We start from the raw sequence: 22,802 nt of genomic DNA on the forward strand, positions 1-22,802 counted from the left end.
TTAACACTGCATCGGTGGCGCGGGGCATACAGTTCCCCACTATAGGTTTCATTGCTCATAGCTCTGGAGTGGGGATGGTTATGTCTACCCACATTCAGGTAATCTTTGACAGTAGTGTGTATAACGTGCTAGTATAGTGGAGGTATTTTTGTTTGCGATAGAGTGATTGTAATTCACGAGAAAAGTCACAGTGGGGTTACGCAGTACCCCGTGCCACCACTTGCGCGATACTTGTGTTTCTCGATTTTATTTCTCTGGTGAGTTTTCTTCAATTCATTTTACGTATCCTAGAGATTATAATTGTTGTATTTACTGGGCTAGACAATGGCATATGAAAAAACTAGTAGAGATCCAAACCAGTGGGCGAAGTGGTTGGAGGAAATCGAACAGGAGGAAGTTGCTAATGAATGGTCAGAATCTAGCTCAGAAGACGAAGAAATAGATGAGGTGGAACAAGAAATTCATGAGTCTGACACAGAACAAGAAACGGATGATATTCCAGAAGAGCATAACATCGAACAAGAATCTGAAAGAAGCGAAATACAGAATGAACGACTGCATGAGGCAACACGTTCTGGACCTTATTACATAGGTAAAGACGGTAAAAGTAGGTGGGATAGTATGGTGCCTGCTACGTCACGCACTAGACTTCACAATATAGTCGTGAAAGTACCCGGTCCTCTCGGAGCTGCCAGAAACGCCAAAACAGTATTGGAATGTTTTCATGTTTACGTGAGCAATCCTATGATAGGTTTCATCACAAACTATACCAATATAAAGATTCGGACACTCCAAGAAAAGTATACACGTGCAAGAAATGCTAAACCTACAGATGAATGCGAAATGGAAGCATTTCTTGGAATTTTATACATAACAGGTGTTCTAAAAGAAGGTAGACTAAATACTGAAGATATTTGGAGTAATGATGGGACTGGGGTAGAACTCGTTTATTGCACAATGTGCCGTGCTAGATTCAAATTTTTATATCGTTCTATTCGATTTGACGACATCCGTGACAGGCCTGAAAGACGCGAATTGGACAAACTAGCGCCTATACGAGAGCTGTTTGAATTCTTTGTGAACAATTGCTCTTCGTCATATATGCCAAGCAGTTTTCTCACTGTTGACGAACAACTCATCGCATTTAGAGGGAAATGCCCATTTAGACAATACTTACCGTCCAAACCAGCCAAATACGGCATAAAGCTTTTTTTGCTTGTGGATCCGAAAACGATGACGACTATCAATCTCGAAGTTTACTGTGGTAAACAGCCAGCTGGTCCCTACATGGTATCGAATTCGCCTAGTGACGTTGTCAAAAGACTTGTTCAACCGATAAAAAACACTAACAGAAATGTCACAATGGACAGATGGTTTACCAGTTTTCCTTTGGCCATGGACCTCCTCACAGAATTTAAACTAACTGTACTTGGAACCATAAAAGCTAATAAACGGGAAATTCCACCATGCCTAATACCTACAAAAGGAAGAGCATTAGAAAGTTCGATGTTTGCTTTCCGGACAGAATGCACGCTTGTGTCTTTTGTACCAAAAAAAAACAAAAATGTTCTGATGCTTTCAACGATGCATCATTCAGATGAAATCGACAAAGATACCAATAAGCCAGCCATGATTGTAGATTATAATCACACAAAGTATGGCGTCGATGTGGTGGATAAAATGTGTGTTATGTACAATGTGACTAGAACTACTAGAAGATGGCCTTTGACAGTCTTTTTCGACATACTCAACATAGCAGGAATAAATGCTTTGAATTTATATGTGACTAATGGTAAACTTCAAAAGCTGGCTAGACGAAATTTTTTGAAATGCCTATCATTAGAACTTGTTAGGCCTTGCATAATTCGCAGAATTTACAATAAGAATGTACCAAGACCTATTCGCCAGAAGGCACGGAATATGCTAGGAATACAAGAAGCTCCTAATAATCAAGACGAAAACGTTCGAGAGAGAAAAACAGGTCGCTGCATTATATGTCCCCGAAAAGACGACAAAAAGACCACAGTGAGATGTGGCGAATGTCGAAATTTTGTCTGCAAAAATCATCAACATGCTATATGCGCTAGATGTTATAAAAACGACAGTGGCGAGAGTAGCGAGCAAGGGGATGAATAAAATAGAGTCTTGTTCTTTTTTTTTTAGATAGAATAGATTAGTTTTGTCTCCAGTTTACATAGTACAGTATTAGTTAATCTACTAATGTTACAAGAACGTATGCTTCGTATTCCTGTTTGTGCTAGTAAATTTATTTGAATAAAGGATATTTCTATTATTACGATTATTGTTTAATGCTTTATATAATTACCTACTACTTTTTTTGTTCGAATATAACTACGTTAATTATGAACATATAACGTTTTATTGTGTTTATACCCGAGAAATACATATTTTCAATGATGGGGTATACAGTATCCCACGCCACCACTCGTGAGTGGAAAGCGAACGCCACCGACGCAGTGTTAAAAGCAAATGTGGAGGCCTGTTACATTAACGTGCAAAATTGGCTCCATCCAACGTTCGTGAACCGCTTTACCAAGAAATAATCCCCACCAGATGTTTTGAAATAACCAGTGCAGATGTTTAGCATAGGGTCTAAATACTCTAAATCGTCCATGGTTTTCGCTGACCGATAATCAGGTTTTCCTTTCGTACTTAAATGCCCAAATCAAAACAATATTGAACTTCGAAATACACCAATAGCGAATCGGCAGTCCCCAGCGCAGTGGCTGTTCACTCACCCCATGGTGTAACAACTATATGAACCAGGAAAAGCACTTGAACCACTTACATCGTATAGAAACTACGCAAAAAATGCTTACAACCAATCCGCTCGTCCTTGACGTACTCTCAGCCCACGTGACACTGTTCGTCTCCAAGACCATATTACCAAACGCTAGATTAAAAAAGCTACAGTTGTTTGCCAAGGCCCAACAGAAAGGTCCTATATTCTTACATGGCATTCAGGAAAGGACACAAGAAGAAACCGGATTGATTGAATGTTAACGATCAATATATTGTTTAAACGGCGGATTTATATAACTTACCAACATTGGAACTACAAAAATATTTTTTTTTTGTAATTGGAAGGTAGTAACAAATATCGTTAAAGAAAGATCAGGTGTCGGGAGGTTATTTCTATTTATTTATTCTTGCCTTTGTTTTTGAGTGGGCGGGGTTTCATCCAAGGCTGCTCTACCAACTCAATCCACTATGCATTTCCAAATATCCATGCCCGAACCTGGATTCGAACCAGGAACCCACACGGGCCGGTATCTGGTGACAGTTGCGTTGGTCAACATATTGTTGCTGGAGTCCATGTTTCTTCCGAAAATAGCGAACGTGGCCCAGTTATTTTATGTTGGGCTAAAATTGGCGGTATAATGCTTCTTTGTGGTAGGAGCCACACTTGTAACGTTGTAAATTTAGTTACTTGGATTTGTGACCCTAACGCAAGTGCATGGCGGTAGTGGGTGGTGGCTATGGAGAATTTAATGCATTTGTTAATGTAGCGATACAAATTTGTATAATTATTCTAGAACGTTGAGAATGAATAATTTAGGGAACGAATAATTGAGTTGCTGTCTAATTTTCGTAAAACATGCTGCGCAATTATTTAGATTGGTATTTACAGGTTAGCTAAAGATTTATCTAACATGGCTCTGTCAATAAACGTTGGAACATTTATTCCCCGGAGTATCGACTTTGAGCAGCGTCTTAAAATTCTTGAATGTATATAAAATTGTAATAAATCTTTTATTGGTTCTTGATATAAATAAGAAATAGACTTTAGCGGAACCTAACAAGGCAAGTCGTCTTTTAAAATGAGATTTTTTCATTTGATCCATTACCATAACTCATTATTTATGAACTCTGGAAATTTTGTTGCAATATTTTCAAAACCTTCACCTTCTCTTTCTCGCAGTATTTGGTTAAAAGGATTGTAGAGAGGACTTTTATAAGATTTCTATAAAATGAGACTTTTAAGTTTGAAAGGTTTCCAAAAGTTTCCTACGATATTCCATTCAGTATTCAGGCAAATTGAACTTCATACACATTACTTTCGCGATAAAAGTCTAGTTAGTATGCGGATAATTAGTGACTTTTTACATCGATATTAAAAATTCACTCCCGCCAGGTCTCTTTTAACTTAGGAGAGTTTTCCTACCTACCTTACAGTTTAAATGGTAATTTCGCGTCGTAATCTTTTATAGTACACTTACTAATTAGAATTTATTAGTAATGTATGGGGAAGCATACATAATTATTTAGCCTATTTTATTATTCACTTCCTCAAATGTGAAATTTAGAGTTTATGGTGAAAAACAAACATTTCTCCCCTGTTTCCTACATTGCAAGGTAGAAATTCAGTAATCCAAGATTTTTTTGGTTAGTGTTACGGTAGAATTATCCAGGTATGTTATTTCTTTTGTCATCAAGAATCAATTTATGTGGTTTTGAAGTTTAATGTTACGTCACTGGCGAAATCAAAATACAAAAAGGAGATGCCACCGGGATAGCTACACGGCGCTTGAAATCAACTGCAAATGTTTGCCTCCACTCCATTTTTTTGTGACTACCCCATTGAAACGGTGTAATAATCAAATACACGAAAGGTAAATTTTGACCAATTAAACTGAACAGTATAAATAACAGTAACATTAAATTTATAACAGCTTGAGATGAATTGATTTATAACAGTTAATCACTCTCATATGCATAATTTATAACAGCCTGAAATATTTATTACTTTGGCGTTGGAATTGGAACTGCACTTTCACTTACATAGCAAACAAAATTCTTTCTAGATTGTTCTCGAGCGCTCAAGGACGCTGCAGATTGTTCTAGAACAAACAAGTCATATTTTTATGAAGGAATCGGCCTTCGTTCTTTATATTTGAATCGTGGTGCCTTGGAATACCACCTCCAGTATATTGCGCACGATGGACCACTCCCGCTTATCAAGACCACACCCAATGTCTGGAATTGGAATTTGTAATTGTTGTTATTCCAACCAGATTTATGCCAAGACCGGTCATTTGTTACCAGATAATAATGAAATCGCCCCTATTCATGTAGGAAACACATTCTACCTACATCGGGACGTTGAAGGTATATTTCGCTTAAGCGCCCAAACCCGAACTTGAATTCCAGGGACATCTTGACATCATTGGCTGCGAGGTGAGCCAAAGCATATTATGCTCCTGCTTCAGACAAATCTTGAGATTCCTTACGGACAACACCAAAGCGTGCCCTTTTAATTCAGAGTAATGTGCCATGAATGGGATTGGATAGAGGTTCTATCCGGTTTTTACAGGTCCGGTTGAAATTTGTTACATAAACGTAATTCGATGGGATACAACACTTCAACTCAATCCGACAAGCTTAGGAGATTAACTTCAACGCGTCTACTTCGGAATTCTTTCAAATGGACCACCCTCATTGGTGATTTCTTCTTTCCTACTGACCCGTTGCTTGTGGCTCAAACTGCACATTTTCTGCACCATTCCCTCACATCTTGTTTGCAATTCATCCAGTAGAATCCAAGGTTTTCGTCATTCCTAGTTGCCCTCCTGATATACCATGGTTGTAGTACTTTCTGACTACATTTGTGGTCGTGCCATCATCATTTTCCACAACCCTCTCAAAAAGTCCATCTCCTAACTGTAACGGGTCCCATCGTGTAATTTTAATTTGGTAATTTGGGAAGAAGGGCGGCAAAATACCCAATTTGCCCCCGTACTAAAAACTTCTAGATCCGCACTGCGTCGGTCCCTACGACAAACTTCTGCCCATACAAATACTTATGGAAATGTCCGTAATGACGACCAGCAATTCCCTTCTGCGTTCTGCGTTCTGGTTTACTGAAACGTTCGATGACTCTCTGGTGACGATTCTGCCTTTGGGACAGTAGAGCACCCATTCCAACATTGCTAGCGGCCGAAATCTCCTTCTCTTCTAGGATAGCTGAGCACCGGGGCCGTAAGTAAAGCTTGTTTGAAATCCTCAAAAGCACATGCATCATCCCATTTGAAGTCAATGTGTTATTTTTGTTGTTCTTTTGGCTGGGGTCCACTGTCACTCCATTCTTCGAAACCAGATGACCAAGGTATTTGACTTCCTTTTTAAAACGGTGACACTTCCTTGTACTAAGTTGAAGGTTGGCACCGCGCAACCTCCTGAGCACATCTTCCAAAGCCTTGAGGTACTCTTCAAACGATCGACCCAATTAGGTCATCCAAATACACAAGCTCTCTGAAGCAAACACATCTTCGTACCGGGAAATTAACCTCTTGTCTGGTCCTTTTGGCTTGTCAAATTCTGACGTGGATTACTCCAAAGTGCCATCATCCTTAGCTGTCTTCACAAACCATGCCACTGCAGCTACTACTGGGACACATATCCCAATCTCAGCGCCCCAGTGTTTGTTTCCATATCGAGCTTCCAACCGTGATACAATACGAAGTCCTTCTGCTGGTGTTCTAGAATCATGCGGAAAACACCCATCGCATCTTCACGTAAAGCAACCATCAGAAAAGTTACCTTTTCTTCCACAGTCCACTTATTTCTATCTGCGGCGGCTGTTGGTGGCGTAACCCGAACTTTCGTCATGCCAATACTCTCACACGTTTCGGGGGGGGGGGGGGGGGGGGGGGGCGATTATGGAACACAGCAAGTAGACCTTATGTTCTTCTCACAGATGACAAGTCACTCGTTTCGCGTTCTTCAGTCAATGCCATAAATCGTTTTCGTAGTTCATCGCTTTCGTTTTCTATCATATGAATTTTATCCTCGATCTTATCTTGGACACCCTGTACTTCTTGTTGGCCCGCTTCGATTTTAGCTTCCATTGATTGTTGACCAGCTTGACCGGCATTCATCTCTTGTATTAATTGCATCAGTTGTTCCATTTTTCTGGTCACTACTGGCATAAACTTTCACTAGTTGTCCACTTAACACAACCCCAAACCAGTCACCAGTGTAAAGTAAATTTTAATTACTTTGGTTATATTTATTACAATTTAAATGTATAACAGTAAAATATTGTTTGTCACTCACGAAAACACAATTTCTCACAGCGTGTACTAGTTATTCCTTCGGCGTCGTAATTGGAACTCAACTGTAACGTAATCCGATTTGCTGATATAGTAGTGTCCCGAGCGGTCGCGAACATTCTAGAATAAAATACGTTATATCCTCGGAAAGATTACGTCACATCCGCCTTCGTTCTTTATCGCCGATGACAACTCCTTCATGGCGCCTCGATGGCTATAGCATTTTCTGGAATGTTCGCCACATTAATGATAATCGGAGCGGAAATCCCTCATATTTGTCCTTAATTTCGTACTAATTCAATCAATTGAAACTGTCAATTATTGCAGGTGACCATGGACCAACCCCCACAGATAGATAATAGGAATGACTATTTAGGCACATTTGTCCAAAAAACGTTAAGGTTAAAACCTGAAAAATGGTCTAGAATGATGGCAACGGAAGAGCACAAAGCCGTAGTTATGAAATTTCTCGAGCGTCCTCTGCCGCTACTCTTAGTCATTGTACTAACACCAGCTGCCCAATTGGTTGCAAGTAATGGATTTCCATTAGTGCAACTAAAAACGAAAGGTCTCTTTGGCATCTCAATCACTGTGTGCTGATATTGAAATGTTGTAGGTGTATACTTCATAAAGAAAGTTGCAATGCCCGTTTCGAAGATAACTCCCGCCGATACTATTATCATGGGTGACCTGGCTTGTAAAATTGTTGACCAACTAGCGTCGCTAGTGGATGAAGTATTAATTTTTCGTGGCCACGTTCATTTCACAACAACAGGTTTGCAGGTTTTGGTCCCGTTACTGTCCAATTCGACCAATCACGACAGATGGCCTACTGTGATTGCGAAGGATGTTCAAAAACACGTTCACAGTTTGAAAAGTACTGTGTATCAAGTGAAGGGTCAAGTGAATGGGCAAACTGTACTTCCCATGCCTGTTGGCGTGGAAAAAGTTCAAGAAGTGGAGGAGCTGCTAATCGAAAGCAACGGCAAAATTTGTGATTTGTACTTAAAGAGCGCAATTGAAGCCATTATCATTAAGTGGGTGTCACAAATTAACGATGTACTTGCAAACGATTCTTCTGAAAACAGTTCGGATGCAAATGCCACGCCAAATGCAGGTAAGCCACAACAGGTTACGAAGCTTGCACTGAAAACTGGATGGGAGCGATATATGTTTTAGGAAGATGCTTCCATGTGGTGGTGGCACAAGGACAATGGCATCCATTGTATTATGTCAAAAACATCACTTTTCTTCCCTCTCGTGAAGGAATTGGCGCACACCACCACATGGGTGTACTGTGGGGGTAGTGTGGAGCTTGAACCCACTTAAACCCCTTCTCCTTTCCTTTTCCCAGAGACTGGGCGGGTATCACAGTTGTATTCTTCCACTCCGCTCTGGCCTGCCGCTTAGTTTCGCCGTACTTTTTCTCGAATGCTAATTATTGCGCTGCAAAACTCTTCCACTAAGTTCCATTGGTTTTCCTCGTTACACATTATCCAAATTGTGTTATTTGGCCTTAGTGTATCCCTTAGCTTCAAATTTAAAGCCTCTCCTTCTCCGTACCATCTGGGGCAGATAAGTACTGCATGTGCCTTGTCGTATTCCAACCCGCGGTCAACGCATCTTTCCGTGGCACGTTTTCCCATCTTGTACAAATACTTTCCATTCTCCCCATGCTCCGTAAGAAATTGGGTCAGAGTGTCTTCATGATTCCGGTTAACACACTGCTTGATATCCGGTTTTATCCATTTCCTCTGCCACTCGCCTATCGTAACCGTCTCCGCCCAGTTAACAATGCTATCTGCGTCATCTCCGGGACGAGTGTAAGATTCCCATTCTCCATCCATTCCCGTATAAGCCTGACAGTTCTTCGTACTTCTGTGACGGCCAGTTCCAAGTCTCTGTCCGTGGCAACTGTAGTCAGCACACCCTTCCAATACCCGGATCCTGAGAGCGTTCCATAACTCGGAACCGAGTACGGAGCCGAGTACGGAGCCCTGTGGTGCCCCAGTTGTTGAAATGAATTTGTGCTCTTTGCCCTCTCGGTTGTACCCCCATTTTGCTGTAGGTCCCCCCAGCATAGCTTTTCTGCTTATCATATTAAAGGCGTTCTCTACGTCTATGGTCGCCATCAGGCAGGCCTTGCTTCTTGTGTTTCCGCCAGGGTTTCCAATGCTTGCATTTTGAGTTAATTCTACTTGAAATTGTATGAAATAGTTTTGAATGTTGGAGATCAAATTCGACAGTTGCTGCTGTCCAAAAATCGTTCTGTTTTGTTATACTTTTTAATTATCTTCACTTATGCATTTTCTGTCATACTGTCTGTCTTTTTAAACGTGCCACTCTAAACACTCAAATCCTGTAAAAAAATCTAAGAGCGTATCAGGTGTCAGGACACTTGGGCCCGGATCACCAGTATCGTGTATCGTTGCTTTGCTTGAATCAAAAATTGCGTTTGACCTGATGATTCATGGAAATATGCATATAAACGATTTTCATTTTGGAATAACATTAGTAGGTACCAATGAAAAACTAAAACACTAACAATGAGTAACTAAAAAACGGATACATATTATACATTGTCCTGTGTAATTCGTGCTATTCCCAGTGCAAGCTTCACGAACAGCACCAGGATAGTAATTCTCCATTGTTTTCAGAACTGCAATTCTGGAGTTTGCGTTTAAAGAATTTGCAATTCATTTACGAACAGTTGCGAGAACAAAAGGTCCGCAGTATGGGTGTAATTTTAGAGAAGACGAACAGCGCTTACTATAGTTGTTTTAAAAACCTCTTCAAGAGCGTTGTCATATCTTTGGCAGAGGCTAAAGATATCAACTTGTATCTAAAACCACTTAAACGTCATCTAGTTTTGCTAGAAGACACAGACTTCAGCGATGCGATGCCCCTAGTACGTCCATTAGTTCATGTCGTGTGCTTGATATGGTCCAATTCGCAGTATTTTGACCAAGTGAAGCTCATAGTGCTTTTAAAGCAGATATGCAATCTCCTCATCTACCAGGTACTATACGTAAGTTATTACAACAGACTATAACTAGCGATTTTTGTAGGCCAAACGATTTCTGGATCCCACAACTTTATTCCACAGTGACATTGATGAAGCAATGCAACGGGTCAATTTATCCGTAAACATCCTAAAGCATTTCACCAGAACTTTCGAACTGTATAAAGAAAACTTGGGCTATTTTTTCAGGGATAAGCCTTTAAAGCCTTGGACTTTTCATCCCAATACAGTCTTTGAGAGGTTTAACGTCTTCTTGGATCGGTTGAATACAATTCAATGGTTTTTCAATACCGTGTTGGAATTTACCAAGCTCGAAAAAGTGGAGATTGGAGGAGTTAAGGGAAGAATGTTAAGCGCAAAGGTTACTGGAGTGTCCGCGGAATTTCAACAATGTTTCCATCTATTTTCCGGAAAAGCGCACGATGTACTCGATCCGGACGACAATTCGTTTTTGGCGGAATTTGAGTCGTTTAAGCAAAAAATTTTTGAATTAGATTTAAAACTATCTTCAATCTTGTGCCAGGCGTTTGAAGATTGTTGCAATTTGGAAAGTATTTTTAAGGTAAGTGCTTATCACTAATCTCTCGCAACAATTTATTATCACGCAATCCTAAACATACAACAACAAGTCCGTGAATGCACAATTGCAAAATGACTGGCTTTCTTCTAATGAACAAACTTCTACAGTATTTTACCGTTTGTTATCAAAAAGCAGTCATGGTCTAGTGAGTAAGGCGGCTCCTGCTAATCCAAAGATCGAAGGTTCGAATCTTCCCGTCTACAAAAAATTTATTTATCGATAAACAGACCCCTTTATCAAATTATCAGATCTCAATTTGCCATAATCTGGACTCATTTGTCAAGCTTGTAACTGTTAAAATCCCGGGTCAACCGCCGAAATACCCCGAACCAACTGCGAAAAATATAGCACCCCGGGGCCAACTGCCAAAATATGATCTCGCACTCGGGCCAACTGCCAAAATTCACGGTCATGGTCTCTAGAATTTTCCCACGGTCAATTGGCGGAATTCATACTGAATCGGCCGGGCCAGACACAATTATAGCTTCCCTCTTTTACCGGTATGAAGTCGTTTATTTTGTGATTGTGGTGTTCTTCTTTAATTAGTGAGGTTATTAATTTTGAAAAGTACTCGACTTGTATCAGCAACGATAAGCTCTTTTTCACTTTAGGGAGTTGGTAGAATTTAAATATAAAAAATGGCAGTTTACCGAGTAGGCTGGGAAAAAAAGAGCTGACCAAGAAAAAAAACCAGCCAACAAATTAATACTAAACTGTATAGCAAAATTAGTCGTTTGTAATGACATCATTGATATAATTAATGGTTGGTAAGTAAATTAATGAACCGTCAAATCATAGGCTCCACTTTGGTAAAAAAAGGAAGGTTATACACTGCCTTTTTTTGAGGCCGGAAGAAAAAATTGTCTCAGATCGACCCGGAAACAAAATTTCTTATAGAATGTGACCTGTAGAATCCATAATTTCAAACAATTCCAAGATTGGACTATTAGTTTGAAAGTTACAGCCCTTTGAATTTTCTTTCGAAATTGGTTTCTAGTCGATAACTTTTGATTGAGAAGTCTGATCGAAAAAGTACGAATTGTTTTGGATTCTACGCACCAAAATTAATAAGAAAAAGTGTTTTCCCGAGACTTTTTGGTGTAGTCGATTTTTTGGTAAAGAAGGAAGGTTATACACTGACTTTTTTTGGGGCTCGAAAAAAAATTGTCTCAGATCGACCCGGAAAAAAATTTTCTTATAGAATGTGGCCTGTAGAATCCATAATTTCAAACAGTTCCAAGATTGGGCTACTAGTTCAAAAGTTACAGGCCTTTGAATTTTTTTTCGAAATTGGTTTCTAGTCTATAACTTTTGATTGAGAAGTCTGATCGAAAAAGTACGAATTGTTTTGGATTCTACGCACCAAAATTAATAAGAAAAAGTGTTTTCCCGAGAAATTTTGGTGCAGTCGATTTTTGGTAAAAAAGGAAGGTTATACACTGCCTTTTTTTGAGGCCCGAAAAAAAAATGTCTCAGATCGACCCGGAAAAAAAATTTTCTTATAGAATGTGGCCTGTAGAATCCATAATTTCAAACAGTTCCAAGATTGGGCTACTAGTTCAAAAGTTACAGGCCTTTGAATTTTCTTTCGAAATTGGTTTCTAGTCTATAACTTTTGATTGGAAAGTCTGATCGAAAAAGTACGAATTGTTTTGGATTCTACGCACCAAAATTAATAAGAAAAAGTGTTTTCCCGAGAAATTTTGGTGCAGTCGATTTTTGGTCAAAAAGGAAGGTTATACACTGCTTTTTTTGAGACCCGAAAAAAAAATTGTCTCAGATCGACCCGGAAAAAAATTTCTTATAGAATGTGACCTGTCGAATCCATAATTTCAAACAATTCCAAGATTGGACTATTAGTTCCAAAGTTACAGCCCTTTGAATTTTCTTTCGAAATTGGTTTCTAGTCGATAACTTTTGATTGAGAAGCCTGATCGAAAAAGTACGAATTGTTTTGGTTTCTACGCACCAAAATTAATAAGAAAAAGTGTTTTCCCGAGAAATGTTGGTGCAGTCGATTTTTGGTAAAAAAGGAAGGTTATACACTGCCTTTTTTTGAGGCCCGAAAAAAAATGTTCTCAGATCGACCCGGAAAAAATCGTGTCAGTTTTCAATAGTACTTATTGTTTTTTGGTTTAATTATTTTTACGAAAGCAAAAAATAGACAAAAAGACCAAGCAGAAATATATAATTATTGATTTCTTTAAACATACTTTTTATTTGGATTTTCAACTCTGGCCCGTGACATGACGCATATGAAAAATGTTATTTTGGCGGATTTGGCCCCTTGGAAAAAAGGTTGCCCATGCCTGATCTACAGGGTATACCTTTTGTCGCAATAAGCACAAGCCAAAATAGGCGTGTGCTGTATACCATGTATTAATATTGTAATATAAAATTATTACCAAAATGGAACCCAATTGTGTTTATCTTATCAGGGGACACTACATGATCTGTTGCCTTCAATCAATTAGACTATTTTTTTCAGTTAATAAGCATTGTTGGATCGGTACTCGACAGGCCACTAATAAAAGAGGAATTCACGAGCAAATATGTTAAAATTTTGGACATGTTAAATGAAGAAATGGACACGGCAGAAGTATGATTCCCGCTTATGACCGATGTCGTCTTACTCACACTACTTATTAATTAGAGATTTTCTACGTAACTGATTAATGGGTCTTTAGACTGTTATAATAGTATTAATTTTTGTGGTCTCCATTAAATTAATTGAACCGGCGTGGTGCGGCGCTATAGTAAAATAGGGCAATCCTAAATTCACGTGGTGTGATTAAGGCGACGTCAGTTTTGAGTTTTAAAAAGTAAAGCCATCAAAGCTTGTGTTTCAGATATTAGTACAAGAGCAAATGGTTCATAAAGAAAAAAATGGACATTTTCGTTTAGACAAGTATATGCCTCCGGTTGCGGGCTCATTGCGTTGGACTCACAATCTACGTGAACGAATATCTGCACCCATTTTGTCCTTTAAGGCACTGCAACATCCGTACGTTGCTAATTAAGTTTCTTTCATTAATGACCCGTCGACATTAACTTTTAGAATAACCAAAACATCGGAAGCTGATGAGATCATTAAGAAGTACGAAAATTTGACAGAAAAACTTTACGAGTTTGACGATGAGCTATTTAAGCAGTGGGCCAAAGCGGTGCCCGAACAAATTAATGTAAATTTAAAACAATCTCTCCTAAAGCGAAATGTGAAGTCTAAAGAATTGCAGTTAAACTTTAACCCTCAGGTAATTCTACAACTAGATAAACATGACGATATAAAACTTTACTTTTAGCTATCGGCAATTCTACGAGAAGTCCATTACTTGAAAATAATGGATCACGAAGACATACCGGAAGAAGCTCTGCTAATATCCGAAAGAAACGATACGTTTCGGCAGTACATCATAAATTTAGATTCAACTATCGATTGGTATAATAAAATTAGGCGTACAAGCAAGGATGTTGAATTTCAATTGATTCAGCATGAGATTGAAGAAATTGATAAACTAATTATACAAGGGCAAACGAACCTAAACTGGGATTCGAAAGGTACTTCTGTTAGTTACCTGCCATTTTTTTTTAATTATTCTGAGAGAACACTTCCAACGGATGACTCTCATAAATTTTAATGAATCGGAATTGGTTTACTGCGGTGTAGTTGCAGAAAACCATTTCACGATGAAGATTCTTTTTTAATACGCAATTAGAGTCCGCACTTGCAGCGGCAAATATTTACATTACCTGCTGCTGTTTACAAAAAGGCCGGATAAGTAGTTTCCAACATTGCTAGTTAAAAAGTGGATTTAGCAAAGCCATTCCAAAGGCACAATTTGCGGTACTTTTACTTTTTAACTTTTTAGTTTAGTTTAATCGTATTACAAAGTTAGAAGAACAAATGATTGGAAAGGGAGTAAATGGCGGTTAGTGAATACCTAACAACCGTTCCGAAACAATATTTGGTGTTCTCTTATAAAACTGCAGTGCAAGGAATATGCATTTACTTTTGCGTCATTTTTATTTCTATGAGGCTTTCAGAAATCAGTGGAGCTTTAAAGTATGGAGTTTGTATCGTATTTCATCTTTTAATTGATTGGGTTACACTTTCAGACTCAATATCATGGAACTTGCAGATTGAGTCTATTTGGAAAACACTCTAATTTGATTTGTATGCGGTGGAATTTAAGTGAACAAATTAACGTTTAAATGTTCCCGATATTAGTTGATAAGAAGCCCTTTTATAGGTGTGGTTAATTAATGAGTAAAAAGGGAGGATTTTTTGAAGGAAGGTTTCGTTCTTCGCTGGTTGAACGAACGCGTCGTTGCGGAAGAAATTAATTCGCGTTCAAGTAATCGAGACGACTAGTTTATAAAAGTAAGTTAAGCTGGCAGTGCTTTGACTCAAACCCGCCACATAAACGGCCAACTAGTTCAGAGTTATGAAACAAAAAGGGCTTGAGATTCCTCACGGCGCGCGGCGGTTCATTTCGACCATAAACATTGCGACTTGCCATGAAGTTGAGCGCCACCCAGCTTCTTTAAAAGCTTAACTCTCATCCCTCTATAAAACTGAGAACATACGGGGGGAGTAGCAATGAAAGCAGCAGCCTTGGCTGAAACCCCACCCACTCAAAAATAAGGGCAAAATAAATAAATAAAATAAAAGCAAATAACAAAATATCACTATGTTGTTCTTCAATGACTATTTTACCTCAATACAAAATACTCCCATACATTCTACAGCTACACGATTACGTTAAAATTCAAATATAACCCCTGATTAATTCCTCCAATTGATAAATCCCCTGTTTAAATAATGATCCCCACGCACCCGCATAAAGGTTAAGCCATAATCTCGCAGAATGATAGCGTCTCTCCGTAAAAGGTTTTCCTGGCTATTTACACCCTAAGGTAGGCCCCCAACGAATCATTATCCAAAACATTTTCGATGCCGTTTCTATTTTATATGCGATGTTAAGACATGCGATCCAGAAATCAATCCGCATTTCAGTCGATCCAAGGTGCAACCATTGTACAGAAGAAACCAAGTCCATTTTTTCGAAGAGATCAACTTCAGGAAACGTTGTTCATTTTTCACATCCTTATGGTAAAAATTAAAGTGTTTTTAGTTGAGTTCGTTTATAAGGTAAATTAAAAAGAAAGGATTTTTCATTGATGTAATTTAGGGTAAAATTATACGTATTATTAAACGAGGCCAATTTGTGTAGATTTCATATTGGGAGTATATATCCCGTATTTAATTGTATGTGTTTATTTAAGGACCTTGTAACGGCTCATTTCCATTTACTGATGTTGGAAACCCCACTAATAATGGAAATCTCACGTCACTTGTAAAACATTACTCAGTAATGAATAAGCTTTTAATTACTGTTACCTTGCGGAAGGTTGTCTTATTACCTGCACTTTTAATCTGTAAATTAAAACCTGAAGCTCTGATTTGATCGCTCTCAAACAATGCTCATGTAATTGACTTGTTTGAATAAATTGATACAAGTAAAATCGTTCCACTCCTCTTGTCTTTCCATTTTCCATAATTTAAATTCAACTTCACGGATTAAACTCCGATGGGTCGACCTCTTCAGGAATGCTACATTGACTCTAAGTGTAAATCTTTTATACAAGATCCCCAAAGCGATCGACACAATGCAAAACATTCAAAATAACTTACATTTATGGATAAGTCAAAGTGATCTCATATTCACAGCTGTCCTTTTGAACGATAGTACATATTAACAAAATTGGATGGTGGAACGTTTGGTGCATTGTAATCGGATCTATTGTATGACCTGGTAAACTTGACTGCTCGTTGTAAGTGAATCTCGAAAGATGCATGATGACAATTTGAATCCTGAGCAAACTGGGCTTCGGGTTTCTCAAACTTCAATAGTTCAGAGTCATTGGATTATTTGATTCCGCAAAAGGAAATTGCCGTTTAATGTAAAATTTATTACCACCCCGTATACACAAGAGAAGTGCACAGTTTTGATTAATAAAGTTGTTTTTGATCATCTAACCGCTCCAAATATAGACACAATGAACGTTCTACACCTTGGACCATAACGCTTTCGTGGTAACAATTTATTTTTACACGAATACACTACTCCGCTAATACAACGAATCGAATTTGTTCACTTACGCTTTAAAAGGTGACACTTTGCACCATTCACAGACACAGTCTTTTCGATGTATTCCAATATTTAGATTCAAATTTCGTACGATACTGCAGCTAACAGTTCTTTCTTGTCTTTCAAAAATACGGCTTCGGTATTCGAACAGAGTGACGCCTTGAAGGCTTGGCGAAACTTTCAATACGCGTTAGAAAAATGCCTCCCTTAAGTTACGTAGTTTTATTTCGAAAGTTTTGGTAAGAATGCCTCCCTCCCATCCGATTGTTACTTATATAGTCGCAGAATCCTACACCGGAAACGGATGCAACCAATTTTAGTTATGTTTTTTATGCATGTGAAGGCAAGAGGGTTCGTACCTCAGTAGCGACGTTTTTTTAGAGCCGGAAACACTCCAGCATTTCAACTTTTATCTGCGTGAACACTCGTTATTATCTTCTGTTATTCTGTTCTTTTTCCTTATGAAACAGTACACGTATAAAATGTCCTATATCGGCAATTTTTTGTCAATTTAACAAAAAAATCCAAATTTTCGTCCCAAAAAATTCAAATTTGGTACATGGTAATCTTGATTTATACTTACTTCTATACTAACACGTCCGCGGTAAATTATTCAACCTACTGTAAGTTCCCAAAGTATTCAATTGACCGTTGCCATTATTGGTAGTTCAATTTAGACTACTTCCCGTAGACTTATGGAACTACATGGTACAGCTTCATACCATGGTAGGAAATCTCCAAGAGCACGTTCAACAGAGTCAAGAAAACATTACTAAAATAAGAAACGTGCTAATACCATTTGCTCGTCAACCCCTATTTGAAAGAAAAGATAATCGAAAGGACACCGTCTTAAGCATAGATGAAAAGGAAGAAAGGATTAAGAGACGATACTCGGAAATTCGGCAAGTAACACAAGAAATACACGTGCTGGTTGAACACAACATGCAGCTTTTCGAAATGCTTGAGAGGCAAGAAGATCCCAATTGGCTCTCCTATGTTAGTTACATTGATCAAATTGTCATGAGTTACCTATATCAGACTATCGGATGCAGGTAACGTTAACATTACGTTTCGCACAAATTCTTATTCCACCACAGTTTAGGATACCTAAGCGAACATATGGATTCAACAAACAATTTACCCCCACTATTTGAGGCACAATTGCAACTGGGAGACACCGATATCGTCTTTGATCCTTCATTGGAATCTAATTCCGCCGACAGTTTCAAAAAACAAATCGACGGCCTTATAGAGGATATCTTAAACATAGCGTCAATAGTCCCGAGGTTTTCGGTTGTCGCGGAATTTACTTACAAAGAAGAAATTGAGAACAATGCCGATGTTATAGAAATTAAAAATGATATCTTGAAGAATAGCGATGACGTAATACAACAAGCGTTCGATTTCAGCGATAATTTTCAAAACTACTCCTACTTATGGCTCGATGATCGAGATTTTTACATGGAGCAATTCTTAACTTACGGCAGACAGTTGACGAACGATGAATTAGAGTTGGTTCAGCTAAAGGATCCTGCCGCACCAGAGCGTTCGCCTCCTAAAATGGAACATTTTCGTGAACAAATCGATAACTTCGAAAACTTATACAATGAAATCGAGAAGATGCAAACGACACAGATATTTAATGCGTGGTTTAAAGTTGACGTAAAGCCTTTCAAGCAGGCAGTTCAGAATACTGTTCGAAAATGGGGTAACATGTTTCGGCAGCACTTGGTTGACACAGTTACTAACAGTCTGTGTAATTTGAGCTCGTTCATTCGTTCAGCTGATGAAGGTCTTCAGCAAACTGTTGTAGAGGGCGACTATGGTGCTTTAGTCAATGTGATGGGATATCTACTGAAAGTAAAGGAAAGGCAGGGAACAACTGATGAAATTTTTGGCCCGTTAAAAGAAACCATTGAACTTTTGAAATTTTACGATCAAGATATTCCTGAAGAAGTTAACGTACTGCTGCAAGAGCTGCCAGAGCAATGGAATAATACTAAAAAGATTGCAATCACAGTTAAGCAACAAGTGGCTCCTCTTCAAGCCGCAGAAGTGACTTGCGTTAGAAACAAAATTGCGGAATTCGATGCATGTATATTACTTTACCGCGAGCATTTCAAACTGTATGAATTCTTCCAATACGACTGCGTCCAGCCATACAAACTCTTAGACAAAATTGATCTAGATATACTGTGGCTTGAAAAACAAATGGGCGAGATTCACAAATCTGGTTCGCTATTTGAAGTGACCGTTCCCGACTTTAAGGTACTCAAACAGTGCCGTAAGGAACTGAGGATGTTAAAGGTACCCATCTTGAGTTTTGTAATAATTTCTTTACGAATTCGTGTTTCAGCAACTTTGGGATTACATTAACACTGTTCATACTTGTGTGGATGATTGGAAAACGACACCATGGAGAAAGATCGATGTTGAAAATATGGATATTGAGTGCAAGAAATTTGCCAAAGAAGTTAAGATGTTGGACAAAGAAATGAGAGCTTGGGACACATACACCGGCCTTGAGGCTACCGTGAAAAATACTTTAACGTCTCTAAGAGCTGTCGGCGAGTTACAGAATCCAGCTATTAGGGAAAGACATTGGGATCAGCTAATGACTTCGACAAAGGTACACAAATTAATTGCTTTGATATTACATGTACATAATGTAAATAACATAAAGATTGATTTTTTTACCTATTCCGAAAGCTCACTGAGCAGAATAATACTTCACGAGGGATTTTTTCTTAGTGCAATGTAAATAAGCTTTATTATAGTCTCAAAATGTTGCAATGGGAGGATAACGAGGTTAGTAGTGATCAATATTTATGACCTATTCTTCTATTTGTCGCGCTCTCTGTACATAGCATTGACCAATTCTGTTCCAGAACTTAGCAGCTTTGCCCAAGGAATTTACGGTAAGTTTCGCAGCTTAGATTGACTGTATAGCACGCCTTTACTGCAAGTACTCAATTCATAACTGGCAAAATGACACTCTTTGTGTTTTAGACGCGTATAGTGATGGACGAAGATACAACGTTAGCGGACTTGTTGCTGCTTAATCTCCATGAGTGCGAAGATGAGGTGAAAAATATCGTAGATAAGGCGGTTAAAGAGATGTCTATGGAAAAAATTTTGCGGGACCTTGATACGACATGGTCATCAATGGAGTTCGAGCAAGAAACCCACTCGCGTACTGGGTGTAGTTTACTACGAGCAAGTGAGAAACTCATAGAAACCTTAGAAGAGAACCAAGTCCAACTACAAAATTTGATCACGTCAAAGTTCATTGCACACTTCCTGGAAGAAGTCTCCGCTTGGCAAACCAAACTGAGCATTGCAGACCAGGTGATTTCCCTTTGGTTCGAAGTTCAGAGGACTTGGATGCATCTGGAATCCATTTTCATGAGTTCTGAAGATATACGAAAACAGCTTCCCGAAGACTCGGCGAGATTTGATCAAATCGACAGCGACTTTAAGGAGTTAATGACCGAAATGGCCAAAACGCCAAACGTTGTTGAGTCAACAAACAAAGAAGGCCTGTTGCCCACGCTTGACGAATTGCAGAAGAACCTAACACTTTGCGAAAAGGCGCTGGCAGTTTATTTAGAAACGAAGCGGTTGGCGTTTCCAAGATTTTACTTTATCTCTTCGGCGGACCTTTTGGATATCTTATCAAACGGAGACCAACCTCAACTGGTTGGAAAGCATTTGACAAAATTATTCGATTCGATTGCCAAGCTTAATTTCATTCAGAACGAAGACGGCAGCATACAAAATATAATTAAGGGAATGATTGCTAAAGATGGGGAGTATGTTGTTTTTGAGGCGGACTGCGATTGTAACGGACCTGTACGTTATCCAATTGCTTCTAGCACTGCGTTACGCAATGTTTTAGGTTGAAGTTTGGCTGAATCGATTGCAGGATTCTATGCGCAACTCCATACGGCATTACATGGGCGAAGGCACTGTCGCGTATGAAGAGAAACCAAGAGATCAATGGCTGTTTGATTATCCCGCTCAAGTTTCTTTATGTGGAACGCAAATATGGTGGACGGCAGAAGTCAACATAGCTTTCTCCCGAGTTGAAGAAGGTTATGATAACGCAATGAGAGACTACTACAAAAAGCAGGTTTCGCAATTAAGCACATTGATCACATTGCTGATTGGTGATCTATCTAAACAAGACAGACAAAAAATCATGACAATATGCACAATTGACGTCCACTCCCGAGATGTTGTTAGTAAACTGATACAGATGAAGATTGACAACGCGACTGCTTTCCAATGGGTATCCCAACTAAGACATAGATGGGGTGAGAAAGAAAAGCACTGTTTCGCAAATATTTGCGATGCACAATTTCGGTACTGTTACGAATATTTGGGAAACACCCCTCGATTGGTCATTACTCCCCTCACTGATCGCTGCTATATAACTTTAACGCAAGTGAGTATGATCCACAATTTATTGCTCCCTTCAGCGTGTTAATTACAGTCATTGCATTTAATTATGGGCGGAGGCCCTGCGGGTCCTGCAGGTACTGGAAAAACCGAAACGACCAAAGACTTGGGACGAGCCCTTGGAATTATGGTTTACGTGTTTAATTGTTCCGAACAAATGGATTACAAGGTAACCGCCGCAGTTGCTCTAGAATTGCAATTTTGTATTGTAGTCATGTGGAAATATCTACAAAGGACTCGCGCAAACGGGGGCATGGGGTTGCTTTGACGAATTCAATCGAATCTCAGTCGAAGTGCTATCCGTGGTTGCCGTACAAGTAAAATCTGTTTTAGACGCCATAAGAAATAAGAAAGACATATTTAACTTTATGGGGGAACAAATTCCATTAATCCCGACAGTTGGACTTTTCATCACCATGAATCCCGGATACGCTGGACGTACAGAACTTCCCGAAAACTTGAAAGCCCAATTTCGGTAATTGGTCAAACACATTCGCCTTGTAAATGATGACGCGGTTTTAGACCATGCGCCATGGTCGTTCCGGATTTTGAATTAATATGCGAAATAATGTTGGTTGCTGAAGGTTTCCAGGAAGCAAAGATTCTGGGACGCAAATTTATAACGCTTTATACACTTTGCAAGGAATTGTTATCTAAACAGGATCACTACGACTGGGGATTAAGAGCAATCAAATCGGTTTTGGTTGTTGCAGGCTCTCTAAAGGTACATTACTATAGTTAAGAACCGTAGTGAAGTTTGCTCCTCAACGTTTATAATTCATTTATTTACACATTGTTTGCACATTTAAACGCAACAGAAGTTGGTCATGAATAGTGATGTGGATTGTAAAATAACGATTTGTAAGTTACATAAAAAACGGTTATTATATTACGCGTAACTTACAAGAGGCCGGTTTTTTAATGTAATTTATGTCTTTTATGAAACTTACGTAACTTACGTTTTTAATTTAAAAAACCGTAATTTTTGTAAGTTACATAACTATTTGATACATCTTGATCGGTACTACCACAGACCATCAACGGTACTACCAACGTAAACGATTCACCGTTGAATTTAGTTTGGTTTAATGAAGATGAAACTTTTGATTTTTGGTAAAAAAAGGAAGGTTATATATACGCACTGCCTTTTTTTGAGCCCCGAAAAAAAATTGTCTCAGATCGACCCAGAAAAAAATTTTCTTATAAAATGTGGCCTGTAGAATCCATAATTTCAAACAGTTCCAAGATTGGGCTACTAGTTCACAAGTTACAGCCCTTTGAATTTTTTTTCAAAATTGGTTTCTAATCTATAACTTTTGATTGAGAAGTCTGATCGAAAAAGTACGAATTGATTTGGATTCTACGCACCCAAATTAATAAGAAAAAGTGTTTTCCCGGAAAATTTTGGTGTAGTCGATTTTTGGTAAAAAAGGAAGGTTATACACTGCCTTTTTTTGAGCCCGAAAAAAAATTGTCTCAGATCGACCCGGAAAAGAAATTTTCTTATAGAATGT

The 22,802-nt window shown here is 38.7% G+C and overlaps 2 protein-coding genes across 3 annotated transcripts in view; both read left to right on the forward strand.

Moving 5' to 3' along the window:
- LOC116165785 (dynein beta chain, ciliary-like) overlaps positions 1–5,932 on the forward strand; it is a 20,070-nt gene extending 14,138 nt beyond the window's left edge. Inside the window, exons 11-12 of the mRNA XM_031480464.1 lie at positions 322–607; positions 5,775–5,932. Coding sequence (XP_031336324.1) covers positions 322–607; positions 5,775–5,932 — 444 coding nt within the window. The remainder of the gene's footprint in view (positions 1–321; positions 608–5,774) is intronic.
- Positions 5,933–7,406: 1,474 nt separating this feature from the next.
- LOC116165954 (dynein beta chain, ciliary) overlaps positions 7,407–22,802 on the forward strand; it is a 29,759-nt gene continuing 14,363 nt past the window's right edge. Inside the window, exons 1-18 of one of the 2 annotated variants that reach the window (XM_031480735.1) lie at positions 7,407–7,641; positions 7,690–7,808; positions 7,857–8,190; positions 9,731–10,092; positions 10,142–10,657; positions 13,164–13,274; positions 13,525–13,679; positions 13,734–13,929; positions 13,978–14,233; positions 17,519–17,879; positions 17,925–19,134; positions 19,184–19,456; positions 19,716–19,745; positions 19,837–20,679; positions 20,726–21,274; positions 21,323–21,457; positions 21,501–21,763; positions 21,811–22,012. In XM_031480735.1, the coding sequence (XP_031336595.1) occupies positions 7,407–7,641; positions 7,690–7,808; positions 7,857–8,190; positions 9,731–10,092; positions 10,142–10,657; positions 13,164–13,274; positions 13,525–13,679; positions 13,734–13,929; positions 13,978–14,233; positions 17,519–17,879; positions 17,925–19,134; positions 19,184–19,456; positions 19,716–19,745; positions 19,837–20,679; positions 20,726–21,274; positions 21,323–21,457; positions 21,501–21,763; positions 21,811–22,012 (6,150 nt within the window). Of the gene's footprint in view, positions 7,642–7,689; positions 7,809–7,856; positions 8,191–9,730; positions 10,093–10,141; positions 10,658–13,163; positions 13,275–13,512; positions 13,680–13,733; positions 13,930–13,977; positions 14,234–17,518; positions 17,880–17,924; positions 19,135–19,183; positions 19,457–19,715; positions 19,746–19,836; positions 20,680–20,725; positions 21,275–21,322; positions 21,458–21,500; positions 21,764–21,810; positions 22,013–22,802 lie in introns of both variants that reach the window. The other variant, XM_031480736.1, reaches the window with a different exon arrangement.

Source organism: Photinus pyralis, unplaced genomic scaffold, assembly GCF_008802855.1.
Source record: "Photinus pyralis isolate 1611_PpyrPB1 unplaced genomic scaffold, Ppyr1.3 Ppyr1.4_LG3a, whole genome shotgun sequence".
Taxonomy (NCBI): domain Eukaryota; kingdom Metazoa; phylum Arthropoda; class Insecta; order Coleoptera; family Lampyridae; genus Photinus; species Photinus pyralis.